Source organism: Amphiura filiformis, chromosome 9 (genome assembly GCF_039555335.1).
Source record: "Amphiura filiformis chromosome 9, Afil_fr2py, whole genome shotgun sequence".
In the NCBI taxonomy this organism is placed as follows: Eukaryota; Metazoa; Echinodermata; class Ophiuroidea; order Amphilepidida; family Amphiuridae; genus Amphiura; species Amphiura filiformis.
The window spans coordinates 16,456,866-16,473,446 of record NC_092636.1 but is presented as its reverse complement, the minus strand read 5'-3'; the positions used below and the strand labels follow the sequence as shown (position 1 = coordinate 16,473,446).

At 40.2% G+C, this 16,581-nt stretch overlaps 1 protein-coding gene across 1 annotated transcript in view; it reads right to left on the bottom strand.

The window, feature by feature from the left end:
- LOC140160696 (E3 ubiquitin-protein ligase HERC2-like) overlaps positions 1-16,581 on the bottom strand; it is a 118,658-nt gene that overhangs the window by 23,077 nt on the left and 79,000 nt on the right. The window contains 13 exon segments of the mRNA XM_072183983.1: positions 143-414; positions 1,505-1,630; positions 2,642-2,769; positions 3,767-4,057; positions 4,747-4,854; positions 5,560-6,019; positions 9,820-9,982; positions 11,241-11,409; positions 12,604-12,974; positions 13,655-13,908; positions 14,453-14,630; positions 15,326-15,416; positions 16,022-16,162. Of these exon segments, the coding sequence (XP_072040084.1) occupies positions 143-414; positions 1,505-1,630; positions 2,642-2,769; positions 3,767-4,057; positions 4,747-4,854; positions 5,560-6,019; positions 9,820-9,982; positions 11,241-11,409; positions 12,604-12,974; positions 13,655-13,908; positions 14,453-14,630; positions 15,326-15,416; positions 16,022-16,162 (2,752 nt within the window).

Here is a 16,581-nt window from a genome sequence, read left to right as displayed (position 1 = left end):
ATTTGGTAGGGTTAGGTTTAATGAAAATTGCATTTAGGGAATGGTCTGATTAATAGTTACCCTCATCTCCACCTTTTCCTCGTATGGAATACCAGTATCTCTCCATCTCTCTCTCTCTTTCACACACATACACCCCTCTTACCTATTCATCCAGACCAGTATCTGCTCATCTTGTTCCATTCTGAACATCCTATGATCTTCATGTTCCTCCGTCATCTCTTCACCATCTGCGCTGATCTCCCGAATCTTCTTTCTGACTTCATTGGAGAAGCTGGATGGCAAGCTGCAGCGATCTTCCAAGGACTTTGCAACTCTGGCCGACATACAGTAGCGACGGAACCAGGCCCATCGATGAGACTCGGCGCAGCATGGAAGTGCATCTAGTTGGAGATCACAAGCCAATGCTACCAGAACCTGAATAAAACAGCATACACATCAGAAACATTGTAGCTATCAATACGTATCGAAATGTAACTATCGCAAATTCTGGTACCTTAATAATTTAGCAGGTTATTTTGCAATGGTCTTCAATGTTTGAATGCACATGTGCTCTTTCTCTTAAGTGATTTAAATGTTTTTTAAACTATTGACCAAATGATTGACTTAACCTAATCAAATTGTTACCACCTTAGTACCGATTTGAATGCACCTTTTTTATGTGGATTCTATGTGCAGCAAATAATAAAGCTATTGGGTCTTCTTAAAATGGTTGCCAGGTGCTTTTAGTGCCCTCTTTTAAACCACATACACAAGTCATATTATTGGATTCTTAATAAATAATCTTAATCACAATTAATTGTGGAGCACGGTGGCCTAGCGGAACTGGCTCCGACTCATGATCGGAAAGTTAATGTTTGAGCCCCGGAGACCCCATCGTGTTATGCCCTTGAGTAAGGCACTTTATCTTAATTACACCTTCCACCCAGGTGTATAAATGGGCACTGGCATTCTTAAATGCTGGGAAGGTAACCGACTCCTTGTATAGGAGGTGTGGTGATCCCCACAGCAACATTTCGTTGTGGAGTCTGGTTTAATCGCTAACAAAAGAGAGATAGGCACTCCATCCTGTAATAAAATCCAGGTTTGACTTCTTTAGGCCAAATAAAAAAATTAATTCGTTTCGCGTCCACCTCCCTCCTCACTTTCTTGGATCAGTCCATATTTTTTTTTATTTTTCAATTTTCATATTAAATTGTAAGTTTTTAATACTTTAGTATAATGCTAATGCTGATAAACAAGTTTATTAGTCAGCATGATTCACTTGCAAATGTTTTTGTGGAACTCTAAGGGGTCTACCCCTCATAATCTTAAAATAAAAAGGGCCTCATCGTTTCCCTGGCAGATGCTGAAAACTGATAGCAATGTCAATTTTACGTGAAAACTGCTGTATTTTGTCAATTTAGGGAAAAAAAAAAAAAAACCTCCCTCCCTCCTCACTTTCCAAAAAGGTGTGGACGTGAAACAATTTTTAATTTTATGTGGCCGTACCATTTTTATTAATTACCTTAAAGAATGGGCTATGAAGCAGATGCTTTCCACCCCTCACTATGGGGTCTTCATATTCATACTGTCTCTGAAGCGTGTCTGGTAAGCCTTTGACAAGTGCAGCAAGCGCTGTCCCATTAAATGCCTGCAAACAATTAAAGCAGCTATGGTAAATCAACAACAATATGTACAGATTTATGTTTCAACTTTGTGCTTACACAAAAATTATAAAATTGTCACTAAGTGTCTCATGCGAATAGAGGGTATGCAATACGATGTCACTCATGACAGAGTCATCCTCATTTAAATAAAATTCTACTCTGTAAGGTACCACGGGGTAATTCACATGTTAGTACAATAAAACAGGTATGTGGAATTGTGGAATTGCACTAGAGACCTGTCCCTCTGTCACCTTAGAACTGTCCCCCAACATCGCTGTCATTTCAATTGTTATACCGTTCCGGTTGGTTTATTGCATACACTCTAGTGCTGTAACAAAAATATCTTGACTGGCACTGACTTCAAGTAATCCACAATTTGTTTTGCAAATCCATTTTCATGTGATATAACAAACATTTTCCCAATTGCATTAGACTGACGCTCTCAGTCAGTCAATGTTCAGGTTGACGACCGAGAAACCTCTGGGCAAATTTTGCGTCAGACTCAACACCAGAATCTGGAGGAATGGGCTGTTCCATTTAAAACCCATTCTCCCCCTGTGGAAGATTTTGGAAATATTTTCTACATGGGGAGTATGAATTTCAAATGGAATGAACACATTAGGCAGCTCCATTTGAATTTCATACCTCCCCTGAGAAAGATTCAACCTGATCTTCCACAGAGGGAGGGTGTGTTGCAATTATTGGAGTTGGCTAATGTGCTAATTCCATTTGAAATGCATACTCCTGTGGAAGATATTTCCCTAATCTTCCACAGGAAGTGTGGATTTTAAACGGAACAGCTCAACGATTCTGTGCAGTTATGTCCAACTTAACCTCTTGACCATGTATGTTGTATTTGAATTTACTCTGGCCAATGCTAAAATGATATAAATGCACATATCTCTAAATGGGCTCAATTCATATATGAGTATGACCTTGAATGGATGCATATTTATCGGCTTAAAAATCCAAAATAAGGGTTGAATATAACTTACATTATATGCTGTTGCCCCTTCTTCAGACACCTCATTGCCTAGTATACAATCCACATTGAGCTGTCCGCCAAACTCGTTTGCTATCAGCTTGCGTAATCGCTGCAAAGCCCACATCCTCTGGGAAGCAACTGCAACAAAACAAAGTTATAACTATTAATGGAAGCAATCTACTGAAAAAAAAAATACTATTGATTGAGGCTTTACCCCCTCCTTATTCATCTTTGTATTCTGCTTTTGGTCTTTGTCTTTGATGTGGGGGACAAAACAGAGATGATGGCAATTACTTTTTACCTCATAAATATGACAAGCTCCTTACCAACAATACAAATAGCGTCACCAACCTGACGCTACAACAGGAGGCAGCCAATGATGATGAGCAGGAATTGGTTTTTCAATTTGAGAAAGCCATAAGTCTTCTTTTAACAACAAAGTTTCATTGAAGTAGTTAATATCAAATTAATCAATAATTTCTGGATTTATTTTTGAGATCTTTGTGATATATAGTTTTGTGGACAATCCTGACAAAGAAAAAACAGTGGCATGATCGATAGGAATTATATAAATAAACATAATTTTTCACTGGGGTTCGCCGTCGCAAATAATAAAGGAGACAAGCAGAAAAGGCGATCCCGCCCAGAAAGTGAATCCAGGACCTCCGGTTTACAAGACCTGTGCCTTAACCATTTGGCCACAGGAGTTTCGTGATTAGGCTGGTTGAAATTTGAACCTATAGGCGGTCACTTAAACTTATCTCCACCCCGCAAAAATGCAGACAAACTATTTACGGAGGGGCTTTACAGTTCTCTGCAGGACCAGATGTTCGCACTTGTGTGCCCTGTTTATCAGATGTTAGGTCACACCAGGGTTTGTTCAAAGAATGAGGTGCCGATATTTCATTTTCATGGCATAGTTCAATTAGTCAATCACGACCCCACTTACGTGTTACATGCGCTAAATTGGTAAAAAAGTGTGAAGAAACCCTGGGAGGAAGTGTAGATAACATCAAAGAAGGATAAGCTGGCAGGCTTAATTATCCCTGGACAAGTGTCTCCATACATTAATTGTACGCAATGAAAATTTGGTCAAGTGCCTAATATTGCTTGTATCAATTTTTACTCAACTTACCAAGAGAGCTTAACTGTGCACATGCAGCCAAGGCAGCAGCCAGTCTTGGCATAATCTTCTTATCAGTACTACACTCCAGCCTGAAATCCAGCAGACATGTCACTAGGTCTAAAGAAGGCCTAGATAACACAGATCTATCCGATAGCAGATCTTTAGGGGCTGCTGCCGGCATGATTGGGAACACTGTGAAGCGCCATCCCCATCCATTGACAGAACCGTCGCTGGTGAATTTCCATTTGAGTTCTTCACCTGCAATGCGGAGTTCTGCAGACCAGTCTGACCACTCACGACCTGCACAAAACGTAATGTAAGAATGTTTGATGATAAGGCAATAGAAACAAATTAGTTCTATCTTTCGATCGCCCATCGATGCTTGGTCGATTCTTATTATTTATGAAATCAATTAATTTAATATTGTTTATTGTGATAAAATAGTAATTTGTACCTGTAGTGATAGTGGCCAATATAAATTGTGACACGATCAAGGGAAATAATGAGTCGGATGTCGCTAATATTAATTTTGAGATATTGACAAAGAAAGTGTTAAAATTCTTTTGTTTATGTTGTTTTCAGCGATTGAAAAATTGACGTAACTTTGCAAAGAAAAGTTGTTTTAACATGGGGTTTTCAGTTTCTGAAAGCTCTAAATGTTTTCTTTAGAAACATGTGTAAAACTCATTTTCGACCAGGGTCGACATGTGACTCGTTCCTCTTGATCATGTCACATATATGAATAAGTACATGTATAAAAATGCCATTTTGTTCATTTGCTCATTCATTTTTTTAATGTTTTTATGCCAAAGCTAAACAAGACATTACCAACAGCTATCTATTGGGTAACTCTGATGAGTTGGCGCCAAGACAGTGGTTTACCTGCCGCTTTAAGCTCTACATATCCTAATTGGAAACAACATGTTCAGGATGGCAGTGAAGGAGCAAAAATGATCTCAATGGAAGAAATCATCTATCTTTCTGCTTACCTGATCTTATTGACACCGTTCTTCCTGCTCCATCCATTATAGTCAGTGGGTCATGACGACGCTCTGTTGAACACTGTCTGTCAAACTCAACTCGCAAGGCTTCCGCACCTGGTTTTATAATACACACACAAAAAGAGAAATATTTAGCATAGAACACTTAATAAAACCCAACAGTCAAGACTGCAGCACTAAATGAATTCTTGACTTTGTTTGGATATTTTATCTCTTATATATACACATGAGGACCAGCTCACAGCACTCATGGCATTTTGCTGTGGGTGCCCATCCCCACTGCCGTAATGCCCTCAAAATATGTCCTTTACCCAAGGCAGTCACTTGCCGTGCCCTCTAATGAAGTTGCCGTTGGTGCCCCAGCCCAGCCCCTACATTATAAAATCATCTATCTATGTTTGTGTGTGTTTTCTTCACTTTTGAGAAATTGCCTTGGTGCCCTTCTCAAATTTTCAACAGTTGCCATGATGCCCTCTTGAAATATTACAAACTGCCGTGCTGCCTTGCCTTTTCAGTGAAAAGCCAAGGCAATTATCAACTTGCCCTAAAAAAGTTGCTGTGCCCCTTCAGATCCTTAATTCGAGATCTGATGAGGACATATGCACAAATGCTACAAATAAAGTAAAATAGCAATTCAGTTCTGTTCTGACTGAAATTAAAGTAACCAGACCTTCGTTCTCTTAAAACTTGCAGAATGATGAAAAATTGTCTAAATGACAATAATATATCTTTTACAGTGTTTCTTGTATTAAGTAAAATGGACTCTTTTAACAGCTTTCAAATGGGCTACACAGTAATTACCTGGAATCTTGACATGTCCCGTAGTGGTTGTATCATCAGCATACGGATGAGCACTCTCTTGCACTATTGGCTGCATCGCTGATTTACTAGATTCTGTGTCGGAGGCTACGTCTTCCAGTTCCGTCACGCATAACTCCAGTAGCATATCTGCCACTTCAGAGTAAGCTTTTGCCATTGCGGTGAGTGTATCTGATATGCCTTGCCGGCCCATCCCGCCTGCTCTGTGAGCCACGGCAAGTTTGAGTAGATCTACCAAGATGCTGGCATCGTCTGGTTGCAGTTTACAGGTGAATTCATCTAGGCTGGGTAAAGGAACTGCCGGCTCCTTGTCATCAGGACTGGTTACCTGGTCAGCACTAGTGATAGTTTCTGCTACAAATGCAGATGCTCCTGATGTAGGGAATCCATGAGGTGTTAGACCAGATGGTGTGGACATTTCACCATCAGTTTCATGCCCAGACTACAACAAAGAACAAAGAACAATGTATATATTAAGGGTGTGTGGCCATACTGTGGTCTGGTTGTAGCACATTGTGGTTTCTACCTTATATTGAGGCCCATCATAGAAACATTCTTATTCTAAGTTTGGAGTTCAATTAGTCCAGTGGATTAGGATTCTACAAGCACAAGTGCATATTGTAGTGGACCATAAAACAGTATACACTTTCCGGCATGGTGACCACGGACAACCATCTTTTAGCTCTTCTTCTTCCAGTGCCTCCCTCATATATGTATGAGTATTATCTCACTGCGTACAGCTTGTCAGCTGTACTTATTTTTTACTCTGGAACCTACAGTAGATGAGTGTATTTTTGAAGTACAGTCAACAGTACCGGGATGATCTCCTGCTCTTTTCGAATAGCCTGTGACGTTCTTTAAGGGTGGTCTTAACCCTGGAATTATGGAAACTTTCGGGCTTCATAACTGCTAAATTATTAGTCTAAAAAATATAAAAGTATACATTTTAGACTGGAAATGACTTGCTGAATTCATCTGTGAGGTCCAATTTGGGCCAAAATGCTCATTTTGGAGAAAATCCCCCAAAACGGGGTTTTTTATTAATTTTTAAAAACTAGATAAAAATATCTAGGGACCGTTTCTTTATTTTTTTGAATTTTGACCAACTTTGAGAAATTTGAACCAAAAATGATAAAAAAATGCAAAATTTTCAAAAAAACCATAAAAAAGCCCGATTTTCGCCCAAATTTCAAATATTTTTGGTGAAGTTGGTCAAAATTAAAAAAAATGAAAAAACGGTCCCTAGATATTTTTATCTAGTTTTTAAAAATTAATAAAAAAATTTTGAAAAAATTTGGGCCAAAAAACGGGATTTTATCCAAAAATGAGCATTTTGGCCCAATTGGACCTCACAGATGAATTCAGCAAGTCATTTCCAGTCTAAAAATGTATACTTTTATATTCTTTAGACTAATAATTTAGCAGTTATGAGGCCCGAAAGTTTTCATAATTCCAGAGTTCAGACCAACCTTAACATGAACACTGCATTAATATGAGAAAATACATGTACATGGGACCGACGGCTTAAAGTGCCCTCCGAAGCACTAAGCAAGTGCCTTGCTCAAGGATACAAAGAACCAACCGAGCTCAAGCGGACCCACTCAGATTTCTCATACCACTTTATCAAAACATACTTTACATCTTTTAAACAAAACTGAAAAAGGGCATTTTCAATTCCTCTCAGTTATGGCTCTCTATACATTGGACTGACTGGTTCTTGCTGCTAAACCCTGTAAAATGTTGTGAACTTGAGAGAGACAGTGGGGCAGTTAGGCTTACCTCTTTAGCTAAGACCTCTCCTAGGCCTACTGCTATTTCTTGTAAGTCCAGGGGGCTTGTTACTGATGACATGCTTTAATACACTGGGGCAGTTAGGCTTACCTCTTTAGCTAAGACCTCTCCTAGGCCTACTGCTATTTCTTGTAAGTCCAGGGGCTTGTTACTGATGACATGCTTTGATACACTGGGGCATCTAGGCTTACCTCTTTAGTCAAGACCTCTCCTAGGCCTACTGCTATTTCTTGTAAGTCCAGGGGCTTGTTACTGATGACATGCTTTGATACACTGGGGCATCTAGGCTTACCTCTTTAGTCAAGACCTCTCCTAGGCCTACTGCTATTTCTTGTAAGTCCAGGGGGCTTGTTACTGATGACATGCTTTAATACACTGGGGCATCTAGGCTTACCTCTTTAGTCAAGACCTCTCCTAGGCCTACTGCTATTTCTTGTAAGTCCAGGGGGCTTGTTACTGATGACATGCTTTGATACACTGGGGCATCTAGGCTTACCTCTTTAGTCAAGACCTCTCCTAGGCCTACTGCTATTTCTTGTAAGTCCAGGGGGCTTGTTACTGATGACATGCTTTGATACACTGGGGCATCTAGGCTTACCTCTTTAGCTAAGACCTCTCCTAGGCCTACTGCTATTTCTTGTAAGTCCAGGGGGCTTGTTACTGATGACATGCTTTGATACACTGGGGCATCTAGGCTTACCTCTTTAGTCAAGACCTCTCCTAGGCCTACTGCTATTTCTTGTAAGTCCAGAGGGCTTGTTACTGATGAGTGATGACATGCTTTAATACACTGGGGCATCTAGGCTTACCTCTTTAGTCAAGACCTCTCCTAGGCCTACTGCTATTTCTTGTAAGTCCAGGGGGCTTGTTACTGATGACATGCTTTGATACACTGGGGCATCTAGGCTTACCTCTTTAGTCAAGACCTCTCCTAGGCCTACTGCTATTTCTTGTAAGTCCAGAGGGCTTGTTACTGATGAGTGATGACATGCTTTAATACACTGGGGCATCTAGGCTTACCTCTTTAGTCAAGACCTCTCCTAGGCCTACTGCTATTTCTTGTAAGTCCAGGGGGCTTGTTACTGATGACATGCTTTAATACACTGGGGCATCTAGGCTTACCTCTTTAGTCAAGACCTCTCCTAGGCCTACTGCTATTTCTTGTAAGTCCAGGGGGCTTGTTACTGATGACATGCTTTGATACACTGGGGCATCTAGGCTTACCTCTTTAGCTAAGACCTCTCCTAGGCCTACTGCTATTTCTTGTAAGTCCAGGGGGCTTGTTACTGATGACATGCTTTGATACACTGGGGCATCTAGGCTTACCTCTTTAGCTAAGACCTCTCCTAGGCCTACTGCTATTTCTTGTAAGTCCAGGGGGCTTGTTACTGATGACATGCTTTGATTCACTGGGGCATCTAGGCTTACCTCTTTAGTCACGACCTCTCCTAGGCCTACTGCTATTTCTTGTAAGTCCAGGGGGCTTGTTACTGATGACATGCTTTGATACACTGGGGCATCTAGGCTTACCTCTTTAGTCAAGACCTCTCCTAGGCCTACTGCTATTTCTTGTAAGTCCAGGGGGCTTGTTACTGATGACATGCTTTGATACACTGGGGCATCTAGGCTTACCTCTTTAGTCAAGACCTCTCCTAGGCCTACTGCTATTTCTTGTACGTCCAGGGGGCGTGTTACTGATGACATGCTTTGATACACTGGGGCATCTAGGCTTACCTCTTTAGTCAAGACCTCTCCTAGGCCTACTGCTATTTCTTGTAAGTCCAGGGGCTTGTTACTGATGACATGCTTTGATACACTGGGGCATCTAGGCTTACCTCTTTAGTCAAGACCTCTCCTAGGCCTACTGCTATTTCTTGTAAGTCCAGGGGGCTTGTTACTGATGAGTGATGACATGCTTTAATACACTGGGGCATCTAGGCTTACCTCTTTAGTCAAGACCTCTCCTAGGCCTACTGCTATTTCTTGTAAGTCCAGAGGGCTTGTTACTGATGACATGCTTTGATACACTGGGGCATCTAGGCTTACCTCTTTAGCTAAGACCTCTCCTAGGCCTACTGCTATTTCTTGTAAGTCCAGGGGCTTGTTACTGATGACATGCTTTGATACACTGGGGCATCTAGGCTTACCTCTTTAGTCAAGACCTCTCCTAGGCCTACTGCTATTTCTTGTAAGTCCAGGGGCTTGTTACTGATGACATGCTTTGATACACTGGGGCATCTAGGCTTACCTCTTTAGTCAAGACCTCTCCTAGGCCTACTGCTATTTCTTGTAAGTCCAGGGGCTTGTTACTGATGACATGCTTTGATACACTGGGGCATCTAGGCTTACCTCTTTAGTCAAGACCTCTCCTAGGCCTACTGCTATTTCTTGTAAGTCCAGGGGGCTTGTTACTGATGACATGCTTTAATACACTGGGGCATCTAGGCTTACCTCTTTAGCTAAGACCTCTCCTAGGCCTACTGCTATTTCTTGTAAGTCCAGGGGGCTTGTTACTGATGACATACTTTCACTAGGGGTAGCTGCTGCTGATGACTGAGCTGACTTTGAGATTGCCATCTCTGTACCAGACATCAGGGATACAACCACTGCATCTCTGTGAACGGGGACCAAAAAAATCACATTTATTCTGAGACTCATCTTCAGAACGGTCAAATATATAAAGACATTGGATATAATACACCACAGTTAGGAACAGCTTTACAACCTTGCATAAGTATCTGAACTCACAATAGTCTTGATTTGATTGATAGTGTACGAAACAGTACAGTCCCTTCTACAGTCTGTATACCTTTGTTGAGTCAGTAAAGTAAAATCAAATTTTGAAATGTTCTTAAAAACTGTTAATTTTTGCAAGAATCTGTTATAAATGCTAGTTGGATCATTCCTTGCATCATTTCCTTTCTGAAAATATATACTTCTCATCATTGCATTTAGAGATACAATAAAAATCAATATCTATATTACTGACTCGAGGAAGGTATACATGAGGAAAGTAGTTATATCTTTTGTCTAGATATTTCAACATGCTAAGAAAACCACTTCAAAGTTAATGTTGGTCCTCATCCGACACATTTTCATTTACCATACCACTACTAAATATCTTGAACCATAGTGATAATTGTCTTACTGCATAGTGCTAGCGCTCTATAAGATCTCACACCACCAAATAAATCCCCATAGAGATATGTACTAAATTTGCCTCAAGAAAACATCATTTTTTCTTCGCAAGAGCGACTCATCAGTTCTTTAGCGACAGCTATGATGGTTGAAATTAGCCCTAGCCTGATCCCTCTGACTGGGAAAAAATATAGGTTGACCGTCATTATTTTTTACGACTGGCCCTCAAGTCTATGATGTCTGGGAATTACCTAATTTACCTCCAAAATCATGCCAGTGTTTCTGTATAGAAACGACTGCTTAAAATCATTAAAAAATACTCGATCTCTCCCATCTGTGTTACACTTGCAAGATTTGATATTACTAATCATGACCAATCCAAATTTAGCCAAAGTTATGCAAATTTCTGCTCATTTTAATGCTTACTTTAGGCTATGCATGTTTTTTTTTGAGAAATGCATTCAGGGCGCACAACCGTATAATACTATTTGGTGGTGTGAAATCGTAAATCGCTTCTTTTGTACAATATGAATGGTTTGACTGAAACTTCGTATTCTGAACAACACAAAATTTTTTATAACACAAAAACTTTTTTGTGAGTAGAAACTTTGCTTGTGTGAATTAGTCTAACTTACCTGTAATAACAAAAACTTATGTAAGCAAATATATTATATTTCTATAAAAAAAATTACAAGTCCAATAGCTGCACCAGACTTGTACGAACCATTTCTTACCTAGCATATATTATCTGCATAGCCGTTAAGATCTGTCCCAGGGCAAGTTGTTTGGCTGCGTTAGTTTCCAGTGATAGTACAATTTTAGCGAGTGATGGTCTCTGTTTAGCATTATTCCCATTTTGTGTTGTTTTCTCTGAATTCTCTTGGCCTGGTTCTCCTGTTACTCCTGCAAAATAATTTGTTTAAACGGACAAAATTTAGAATAAACTGGGTCCTCTCAGAGCAAACAGACTTATAATTTAAGATGGTCATGATTAGTTCACCAGTTTTATGAAGGTTTTGTTACTTACTTACTTCTTCAAAAATTTTTATTAAAGGATCATTTTGTGATCCTAACTTCCTCTTTTAATGACATTTTCAGAAAAGTGTGGGGGGGGGGGATGAGGCTGTGGATCACGAAATACCCCTTTAATATAGTAAACATTTGCTAAAATCAGCTCTATTTGCAAATAAATTAGAGATCAAAGAGAGAGAGTGAGTGTCCCCACTATTATGGTTTGGCGAGGAAGAGAGAGAGAGAGAGAAATGGGGATAGGGATAGGGCGCCCACCGATCCGTTGAAGTGGGGACTCATGTAGGAGTTTTCACCTACATAGTGGGGACACGGGCGAGAAGTGGGGACATTGCGATGACCCCACTTCAACGGTGAGCTTCTTAAATGTATTATAGGAGGGACTGCAATATGGGGACTATAGTAGGGGTCCCCCCTACTATGGTCGTTATCCTGTCAGCGAGTGAGAGAGTATAGATACAAGATTTTTAAGATATGACTGTTTAACTAAAATGTGGGGACGAGAATAATTTAACCCCACTATGCGGTGAAAACACACACGGTCCCCACTGATTTTTATCTCACTTTTTTAAGGAAACACATATCGGCGAGAGACATTTTAAACTTCATATGGAAGTAGGGGCCCTCTATAGACTGGTGGCAGCGAAATAATCGTATTTATCTCTGTTATCTCGTTCTGGAGTCCAAAATAGTGGGGACGTCCCCACTTCAACGGTTCGGTAGGCCAGAGAGAGGGAGACAGAAAGAGACACACATATAGAGAAAAACAGAGGTCGAAACAGATAGCTAAAGAGAGAAAGAGAAACATCATCAGGACAGATAGAGCAAAAGAGACAGAGATAGAAAAAGAAACAAACAGGCAAGACACAGAGTCACAGACAGACACCCAGATGTACATTTGACAAGAAAAAGAGAATAGATGGGAGGCAACTTGTTATACAAAGACAAAGAGATAAAAAGAAGGAGACAGGGATAGTCAGAGACATGGAGAACAGCATTGAACCAAATAACATTGAATCATGCAAAAACCCAAATCCTGCAGTAAATACAAAAGTGCCTGAAACTCACCCAGTTCTGTGCCTCCTAGTGGATCCCTTGGTGTCGTAAACAGTACCGGCTCATGCATAGACGGGACAGCTGCATCGGTAGTGGACCATGCTATGCTATGTGACGAGCCACATGCAACCTTGGTTATTCGTACGCCTTCCAACCCATGGACCAATGCTGGCTTCTTGTTCACCATAGTTGTGGCATTACCTTGTTGCCCATGATCATTATCACCCCATGCAAACACTTGTCCAGTGTCGGTGACAGCTAGGCAGTGTAGCGCCCCCACACATACGTGAATGATCTTCTTCCCTTTCAGACCTTCTACAATCTGAGGTTTTCGGACGTGGCTGTCCGAGCAGTGGCCTAGACGGTAGTAATCTCCTTTACCCCTGTGGTGACATTGAACAAAAGTTTAAAAAAAGACTTTTACTTAAATTCTTGAGAAACTGGTTCAATGACAATGAACTGTAGCATATTTTTTGAAATATTGATTTGAATGTCATGGTGTCATTTCGAACACATGCTTGAGAATAGGTACCAATAGCAAACGAGTAATAATTTAGATAGTCATCTCTAACGCTATTGCCTTGACTTGTAATTTTATCTATACACTGTGCACCTGTAATGGGCTATTAGGCTATTCCATTTAAAATCCACTCTCCTCCGTGGAAGATTTTGGAAATATCTTCAGCAGAGGTAATATGAATTTCAATGGAAAGAACACATTAGGCAGCTCCATTTGAAACTTACCCTCCCTCCATGGACGATTCATGTTGAATCTTTCAGAGGGTGTGTGAAATGTGTTAATTCCATTTGATATTCATATTCCCCCTGTGGAAGATATTTCCAAAATCTTCCACAGGGGGGACAGTGGATAATAAATGGAATAGCCCATTCCAGTTGAAATCTATACATGTCCACACAGGGGGTGTACCTTTCAAATGTAGTCACCCATTCAGGTAACCCAATTTGGAATATACACTCCCTGTGCGGAAGCTTCAGGTCATATCTCTTGCAGCAGTGTAAATATTTCAACTTGGCATGGCCCAATCAACCTCTACCCCCTTACCATGTCCACACAGATCCTGCTTTAGTAAGAGCCAGCGAGAACTGAGCTCCACACTCAATCTGTATGACGCCCTGTCCGTTCCATCTCTCCACGTTATGTGGGATGCTACATCCCTCACTGCCTCCACGCCCTAGCTTGCCAAAGTCACCATCACCCCAGGAATACACCAAGCCATCGTCTGTCAGGGCTAGAGTCTGCGCATCACGGCTACCGCATGCAACTTGAATCACTCGCTGACCAACTAGGGATTTCACCTACACAAGAGAACAAAGGCACATTTTTTTTAATTTGAGATTTCCATCAAGATATCCTGCAACTTTTGTCGAGTTGTAACTTTTCAAAAAATACCACGCTGCTTTCTGGTGACATTGTCTCTAGAGTGGAAATTTCATTTGAATGAACATACCTGCTAACAGCGGAACGATTATCCGCGTACACTGTGTGATGAACACTCGCGTGTGCATAACCCAGTTTGTCGGTACACTTTTGGCATAACCATGTAAAAGCACCAATGTCACTACCAAATTTGAGGGGAAACAAAGTGTAGGATTGCTACCCCTCACTCCCCATCTGTGTTTAACAGGTTGGTATGTCACTAACGATTAATGATGACGAATAATTTTTTTTAGAAATATGATGTGTTTTTTCATATAATAGTTGTCCTGATTTGGCACAATTTGCACAAGTTACCATATATGTACAACTGACTTGACCTCTATAACACCTTCTTTGATTGTACTAGTTCAACTATCACATATATCCCTTCTGTCTTTGTATTCACAGCCACCATTTACCTACCTGTTTTGGTCTTAGTTGTGTGGTGTTATCTCCATGTCCAAGACGTCCATACTCTCCCAGCCCCCATGTGTATAATTCACCGCTTGATGTGACTGCTGCACTGTGTGAACTACCACATGCAATGTCTCGTATACGCTTGGTTTTCAGTGCTTCAATTGGTCTGGGCTTATCGCAATTCCTGTCAACAAAGAAAGAATGTTAACACCATGATGATAACATTTAAAATTAACTTTTCACTTCTTTTATAAATATACTGAAGTGTTTGAATTGAGCTTTAGTAATACTTAGATGCAATGTTGGTATTTATATAGCACCTTTAGAACAGTTATTATCAAACCACGTAATTATTCCACAGCCACTGGGATATCACAGGGCAGACAGAAAAAGTGCACAGTACATCTACCCTTAACAGCTCCCCATGTTACATCTGGGTGGAATGGGGCAAGCAAGATTGTGACTTGCCCAAGGACACAACATGTTGGCCCTGTTGGGGTTTGAACCAACAACCTTGTGATTATGAGTTGAACGTTCTTACCACTAGATCAGCGTGCTCTAATGCATGGTACCAAGCTTTTAACCTTTAAGGTCCGTTCATACTATGCCGCAATTTGCCTTGCGATGCGGTGCGTCACCGATATATTGATTACTTTTTGCCGCAACTCAACGCATTTCCAAGTCAAAATGTATTTAACTTTATTGCGATACCGCAGTGCAGTATTCTGCGGTACGATGCAGTGCGGTAACGCATTGCATCGCAATTGCGGCATAGTATGAACGGACCTTAATTCTATGTAGTGTTAAGGTGATGCATGCATCCATTCTGAGCCTGAAATTCAGAGTTTCTTAAAAAAATACACTAAAAAAAGTGCTTACATTCTGCTGAAGTGTCCTAGTTTGCCATCATCTCCTTCACCCCATGAGAACACTTTGCCATCTACTGTCAATGCCATGGCATGACGTCCACCTGTAACATAGATGACAAAATAACATGTGATTATCATACAATGTGTAGAAACCACCACTATTATTTAATCAAGCTCCTGGACCTTTGGATGTATTGTAATAGGTATTAGTATTTTACTTTGAATAAATCAATATAACAGGACTCGCTGTAGCGCTAGCTTTCATGCCCTTTCCAGTGAGCATAGGCATAAGGCCAAGAAAAAAGGTCTGTTTGGCCTTTCAGCTCAAAATTTATTTGGGTCAGTAGGTTGATTTTTTTAATTTTAGGTGTTTGGGGGAAAAATGTATATCTTCCAATACGAAAGGTAAAAATTTTCAAATAATGGACGGCTTTTCCTTCCAGCAACATACACTTTAAGTGCATATTATTAGATTTATAAAGTTTACTTCAAGGACTGTTAAATATACAAAATATCAATTTTTAATCATTTGCCATAGAATGTGCATTATATAGCTAATTTTTAAAATCGAAAATTATTTGATATCAGAAGGACATTTTATTCCTCATATGTAATTTGATGTGGTCTCAGGTCCCACAAAAATACTGTGCAAACGTCGCTACCCGAGTCCTTAATCAAGTCACTAATAAACACAATGAGATCTCACCTGAGTGTACAGCTACTTTCTTGACAACAAACTGTGAAAGTGATGTAAGTGGTTTTGGTAACGATACATTGCACGATGACCCTAAGCCCAGTCTCCCATTGGTTCCTTCACCACAAGCAAATACCTTGCCTTCAGATGTTACTGCAATAAAAACATGTTATAAACATCTGTCAAATATGGCCGGCCACTAGTCCTACTGGTAGAGCTGGATTTGAACCAGTCACCTACTCATGTCTTTCAGTTAGAGAATAAACAACAGGAAATTTTGTTCTTACTATCGTCCAGGCATGTAAACTTGTCTCGAAATAGAAAAAACCCTGAAAACAATGGTTTTTTTTATCATTTTCTGTTAAGGGATCTAAAATGAGCGTTTATTGCGTTTCGACAGTATTTTTTGTGGGACATGAGAGCACCTCGGACCTATCGAATTGCATTCTGAATACGAAGCATGTCTTTCTGATATCAAATAATTTTCATCCTTTTTTGAAAATCACAATATAATACAAATTTTATGACAAATTATAAAAGTTTGATATTTTTCAAATTTTGATATATAACAG